This window comes from Fukomys damarensis, unplaced genomic scaffold (assembly GCF_012274545.1).
Source record: "Fukomys damarensis isolate Sample0158 unplaced genomic scaffold, DMR_v1.0_HiC HiC_scaffold_12, whole genome shotgun sequence".
Lineage (NCBI taxonomy): Eukaryota > Metazoa > Chordata > Mammalia > Rodentia > Bathyergidae > Fukomys > Fukomys damarensis.
In genome coordinates, this window is record NW_022900924.1 from 18457450 (window position 1) to 18464211 (window position 6762).

The 6762-nt window shown below is 37.2% G+C and overlaps 1 protein-coding gene across 1 annotated transcript in view; it reads left to right on the forward strand.

Annotated features, from left to right (window-relative positions):
* Kntc1 (kinetochore associated 1) overlaps nucleotides 1-6762 on the forward strand; it is an 80994-nt gene that overhangs the window by 34223 nt on the left and 40009 nt on the right. Inside the window, exons 25-31 of the mRNA XM_010604354.1 lie at nucleotides 1684-1803; nucleotides 1897-2040; nucleotides 3520-3618; nucleotides 4370-4473; nucleotides 4749-4848; nucleotides 5422-5556; nucleotides 6431-6550. Coding sequence (XP_010602656.1) covers nucleotides 1684-1803; nucleotides 1897-2040; nucleotides 3520-3618; nucleotides 4370-4473; nucleotides 4749-4848; nucleotides 5422-5556; nucleotides 6431-6550 — 822 coding nt within the window. The remainder of the gene's footprint in view (nucleotides 1-1683; nucleotides 1804-1896; nucleotides 2041-3519; nucleotides 3619-4369; nucleotides 4474-4748; nucleotides 4849-5421; nucleotides 5557-6430; nucleotides 6551-6762) is intronic.

Below are 6762 nucleotides of genomic sequence, written 5' to 3' on the forward strand. Positions count from 1 at the left end.
TAAAAAAAAAAAAAAAAAAAAAAAGAATACATGTGCTACAAAGTGTAAAATTCATGAGACTTTTCTGACAGTCTGCAAAAACAGCAGTGCTCTATCCACATAGCTTGCGGAGAGTCATTGCCTAGCATGAATGAGGCCTTGGGTTCAGTCTCCAGCACTGAAGACCAAACAAACAGCAGAAGAGGAGGAACTAAGATCAGAAATGTTGATTTTATACTTGAGGTTAATGAACTAAATTTATTATTTGTCTTGTAAATTTCTTCAGGTTAATTTTTTTGCCCTTTGGAGCTTTTAAATTTTTAAGAGTGTTCATTTTATTGGGGGACATAATGGAGATATCTGTAATCTTAGTTCCTAAGGAGACTGAGGCAGGAGGATTGCAACCTTAGGGCTAGCCTGGGCAATTAAGCAAGATGCTGTCTCAAAATAAAAATAAGAAGAGTGCTGGGTATGCAGCTCAGTAGTAGAGCACTGCCCCAGCTTGTATAAGCCCCTGGGTTCAATCCCCAGTACCGCAAAAAAAACAAACAACAAAAGTTTGTTGAGTGTCATAATTTAGTTTAGATTAATATGAGATATTATAATCTTACCTCTGAATTATTCTTCAGTACCAGAATGTGTGTGTGTGTGTGTGTGTGTGTATGTATGTGTGTGTATATACTTTTTTATATACTTTTCATATGTATGTATGTATGTACACACACACACACACACACACACACATTTTTTTTTTCTTTTCCCCTTCTGTACCTTGGATCAAACTCAGAACTTTGCATTTGTGAGGCAGGTGTGGTACCACTGGGCTAAATCCCCGCACCCTTAAAATATATTTTTAAATCACATTTCTCATGTTTTAGCTTTAAAACATAATGATACTTCTTTTATTACCTAACAAAAATAATCACTTGCTTTCTGATATAGAAAGTTTGTTGTTAATTATACCTAATGATTATATTCTTTTAAATGAGGATTTTATTCCTTCGTTTCAGTTTACTGATTGCTCATTATAATATGTTTTTTTTCCATAAAAGAGACCCCTGCTTTTGGTTTGGTTTTTTGAGACAGGCTCTTGCTATGTAAATTTCAGGCTACATAGTAGTAGTCCAGGCTTGTTCAGGCTGGCCTTGAACTCAGGGCGATTCTGCCTCAGCCTCCCGAGTGCTGAGCTTACAGGTGTGTGCCCCTAAGACCAGCTATTTTTCTTCCACTTGCTGTTGAATACTACTTTGTCTTTTCCCTTTTAGTTGCCTTTCACCAATATTAAAAATTCCCTTCATATATATAACTTTAGGAAATGTTAAAGCTCTATGTCTGGTCATAATCTATGTATAGATGGATAGGGTATTTGAGGAGCATATAAATGAAATATGTGTATACAAGTATACTATAGTTCTGAAGGAAATTGTGCTAATATTGTTTTTAAGAAAAAAATTTAAATTTCTAATCTTTAATATATACTTGATAATTTTAGTTAAAATTCTATACGATTCATTTTTTAAAAAACTTGTAAAAAATTTTTTAGAATTCTATAAATTTAAAGCATTAGTTGCTTCAAAATTGCAGGTTTCTTATGTACATAACCATGGTCCATTTTTTTTTTCTATTCTTTGAAGTAAGTTTGACTTTGTTTCCTTCTCACATTTTTACTTTATATCTTTAACCATTTTATTACTTTTGTTTTAGAAGGATTACCAAAACACCGAGGAAGTATGTCAGTTACGGACTTTGGTAAATAACTTGAGAGAGTTGATCACATTGTATAGGACATATAACTGCAGATTGGCCCTCTCTGATTTAGAGAAGGTAAAATTCTAGGCTCACCAACATTGTCATGCTCATTGTACCCAGTTGTGGCTGGAATCTGCATTTACGTCGACTTTCTTATCTATCACCCAGGAAAATACAACCACCATTGTGTTCCGAATGTTTGATAGAGTATCGGCCCCTGAACTTATTCCCTCCACCCTAGAGAAGTCTGTAAGAGTTTACATGAGAGAACATGACTTGCAGGAGGAGGACGTTCTCTTGCTGTACATAGAGGTAACGTCTTCTTTAGATCCAGCCTTATTTCCAGGAACTGTTCGGATACCATTGTATTACATGTTCAACTCTTTAAGGAATGTCATGCTGGGACTAAAACAGTATTTTGTATTGGTTAAGAGATGGATTATTCTGCTAGTAAGTGAGGACCTTGAACAAGACAAAAAAATAGGAGCTGAGCATGGTGATGAGCACCTGTGACTACAGCTCCTGGAGTGGCTGAGGAGGGAGGAACACTGAGCCCACATATTTGAGAAGAAAACCCTGTAGGGCCTTTTCCAAAGCACTGTGTGAGATAAAAGAAAAATGAACTCAGTAGATACTGCAGTTTTTTTCTTTTCTTTTGGCACTTTTTTTTGGGAGGGCATTGGTTATTAAACCCAAGGCTTTGTACATGCTAAGCACATACTTTAGCACCCCATCTCAGCGATTGTTTTTGTAGACACTATGCTGTAGTAATCTGATTTGTGGATCTTTCAAGAATTATTGCTTTATGAAAAAATAAAATTTCATAGTAAAATTATAAAAGAATAATAACAGTTAATATATTGTATCATTACCTGCAGAATACTTAGGGGCCGGGGATTTGGCTCAGGGGTTCCACTGCCTTCCTCACAAGTGCAAGGGCCAGAGTTCGATCCCTGGTACCAGAAAAAAGACTAATAACATACTCAGTACAGGACATAAACCAAAAGGATTCTTAGAATAAAGAAACAAATAATAGCACACACTTTATTTTCAATGAACTAAGATAAACTAGTAATATAATTGAAACACATTAGCATATATGTTGAAATATTTCTAAAACAGTGCAATATGTAATTTGGGAAAGTATATGAACCTCTCTATTCATATACTTTCTATTTATCTCCTATTTTGCTCTTTATTTGTGTGTATATGTATATATTTTGTGTTTCTTTTGTGTGTGTGCTTTTCTTTTCTTTTTTGGGCACCAGTCATCCATCTCAGGGCTTTGCGTTTGCCAGGCAGGCATTGTGCTGCTAAGCTACATCCTTGGCCCGTGTTTCTCATAGGAGAGAAACCATGCAGTATTTGAGCTTGTTTATCGGACTTCTTTCACTTAACATTATTTTTTCATGTTGCCTAAGGATTTTTTTTTTACGTTTTCTACACCTGTAAAATTGAGCACTAAAGTTTTGACAATTTCATTTTTTGTTTTTTTGAAATTGGTCTTGCTGTGTAGTCCAGGCTGGCCTTAAATTCACTGTGTGGCCCAGGCTGGCCTTGAACTCCTGGAAACTCTCTTGCCTCAGCCTCCCCTAAGTACTGGGATTATAAACATGCACCACCATACCCAGTTTAATTTTTTAAATTACTTTTCCACATTCATGACTAATTACGATTTTGTTTTTGTCATTTTATAAACCCATAAATGCTGTTTAAGTCTATATCTGTATTTGCATTTTTTAGTGAAAAATTTTAATATTTGAATATCTATCCATGCTTATCCCTTCTTAGGATTTACTAAAGAGACGTAGCTCCAAGTCCACATCCCTCTTCGACACAGCTTGGGAAGCAAAGGCCATGGCCGTGGTTGGATGCTTATCAGACACAGATGTGAGTGACATGAGTGGTTGTTGGATTTCCCTTGTGGGCCCTGGAACTTACAGATTTTTTTCTAATCATAAAAGTGACACTTCAAAAAAATTTTAAAAAGTGACACGTTTATGAAGAATTTACATGGTAAGAAAAAGGAATAAAAAGAAAATAAAAACTGCTTACGATTTTATTTTCTTTTATTTTTTAAAAAAAGTGGAAATGTTCTCATTTCCACCCCTAAAAGAACTGCTGTGGACAAGTAGGTGCAGACCTCTCCAGGGTTTCTGTGGTTGTTCAAATACAGAGACATGTTTTTGTTGCTGTTGTTTTGTTTTTTGGTACCAGGGATTGAACTTGGAACCTTGCACCTCGTGAGGCAGGTGATGGCATCATTGAGCTAAATCCCTGGCCCTAGAGACATGTTTTCAATGTGTTGCACTATTCCTTTAGTTTGATATTACGTTATTACTGCTTAGCATTATAAAATATGATGTAATATATTTTATAAAATATTATAAAATATCATGAAAACTATTTTTAAACTATTTTAAAGTCTCTGCCCATTGTAGAATGGCATAGACGATGCGATTCTGCCGTGTTTCAGCAGACGTAATACTTCTGTGAAGTTTCCTAATAAGAGTGTCTTTATGTGTGAAAATTGGAAGAAATTGTGCATTTGTGGTTGGAAGGGAAATAGTCCTAGACCGTGGTTGGTGCCAGCAGTGAAAGGTCCTGGGGAGCCGTCAGTGTTCTTGTTTGGTGTCTGCAGCTCATCTTTGACGCAGTGCTAAAGATCATGTACAAGGCCGTGGTTCCTTGGAGCGCAGCAGTGGAGCAACTGGTGAAGCAGCACCTGGAGATGGACCATCCCAAGTAAGGTTCCTGCCCTCACCCGGCGTCTGTGCTGCACTCGCATCCAGTTGTGGTATTCATTGATTCCATCCCATAGTATTCCATTAAAAAGATGATCTAGCCAGACGTGGTGGCGCATGCCTGTAATCTCAGCAGGGAGACTGAGGGAGGAGGATCACTGAGTTAGAGCCCAGCGTGGGCTGCATAGTGAGTTCAAAGCCAAGCTGGGCTTCATAGTGATCCCTGTTTCAAAAAAAAGAGACAATCCATGTTAACATCAATAAATTTACTTTCAGAGTCAAGTTATTACAGGAAAGTTACAAACTAATGGAGATGAAGAAACTTTTACGAGGCTATGGAATAAGAGAAGTAAATCTCTTAAACAATGAAATAATGGTAAGTTTGCTAGTTGAAGAATCTTTTTTCTACTTTTAGGGCAACACAGGAAATTTAAAGCATATTTTATATATAAAAAGTCAATAGAACTAGAGTCTCCACTGCTTTTCTTTTGTTAGGTCTATGTAAATAGGGTGTTTAGCTATTGATGAGAGTATTAAGGACAGCAAATTGTAGTTTAAGCTAAAAAGGAATGATAGGATTTGAGGCTGGGGATTTAGCTCAGTGGTACTGTGCCTGCCTCTCAAGTACAAGGTCCTGAGTCCAATTCCCAGTACTGGGAGCACCATGAGGAGAATAAAACAGTAAGAATGACAGGACTGCTGGGAATTTAGCTCAGTGGTTCTTGCTGCCTGCCTCACAAGCACAAGGACCCGAATTTGATCCCTGGTTAAAAAAAAAAAAAAAGAATGATAGGACTATCACAATCAGAATACATCATGTTTTAATCTTTCATCAAGTTTAGTTTTTTGCTGTATTATTTTAATTATATGGCTTTTGCCCTGATAAGCCAACTCCTGGCTTCTCTGGGATGTTCCATGATGAGCAAAGTGTGTATTGTCTCTGTTTCAGAGGGTAGTCAGATACATTCTCAAACAAGATGTCCCATCTTCCTTAGAAGATGCTTTAAAGGTGGCCCAAGGGTATAGGCTGTCTGATGATGAAATCTACAGTTTAAGAATTATTGACCTGATTGACAGAGAACAGGTATGAAATTTTGTTTCATGTGGCTCCTTTGTTAACTAAATCCTTGGAAACAGAAACAAATCAAATTATTCAAATTGACCTTTATAAAGTATAGCTATACCAATAAAACAGATTATTAAAGTGGCTGGTGTTTTTTTGTTTTTGTTTTTGTTTTTGTTTTCTTTTTGGATCCATTGGTTCTTAAAGGTAGTAATGCCAGGTTTTAGCTCAGTGGTTTCACCACCTGCCTTGCAAGTTCAAGGTCCCAAGTTTGATCCTTGCTACAAAAATAATAATAATAAAGGTAGTTAATGATTTTTTTCCAGTACTAGAAATTGAACCCAGGGTCTCTGCATTGAGCTGCATGCCTACCCTTTTCTTATTTTTCATTTTGTTACACAGTCTCTCTAAGTTGTTGAGTTGCAGAGTTGCCTAGTCTGGGCTCAATGTTGTAATTTTCTTGCCTCAGTCTCTCATAGTGCTGAAATTACACTTGTGCACCACAGCTTACTTTTTTGTGTTTTTTGTTTTTGGGGTTTTTTTTATAATTCTGTCATGAAAGGCATGCCTAATAGGTATACTAATCTTTAATACCTAAGGGTGTGTTTGAGATTTACTTTATGGCTTAGGGATGTAGCTCAGTGGTACAGCTGCCTGCCATGTGTGAGGCCTTCAGTTCCATCTGCAGTGCCACACCCCAAAACCCTAAACTGTAATCTCAAAATATCTTTTTACCTTTTTGTCTTTCTTTTATGGCAGTGCAGATCAAACCCAGGTCTCTTGCTTGCTAGGCAAGTAAGGTCAAGTTCTTTTTTTTATGTTTTTCTTGTCATCTTGAAGTAGAAGAGAACAAGGTAAGGCCAAGCTAATGTCCCTTTTCTCTTCCGGTTCATAGGGTGAAGACTGTCTCCTCCTGCTGAGGTCTCTGTCTCCTGAAGTAGCTGGGAAAACTGCAGAAAGAGTCATCATCTGGGCACGACTGGCCTTGCAGGAAGAGCCAGACAATTCTACAGAGGTGAGGTAGCGAAAAACCCAGTTCTTTTTTTTTTGTATCAGGAATCGAAGTCAGGACCTCACACTTGCCAGGCAGGCACTGTGCTGCTGAGCTACATCCCCAGCCCAAGAAACCCAGTTGTTACACATGTTACCCAGTGGGATGGAAGACAGAGGCTCCCATAAATGAACATTGGCCCTTCTTTTTCTTTTTTTTTTTTTTTTTTTTTTTTT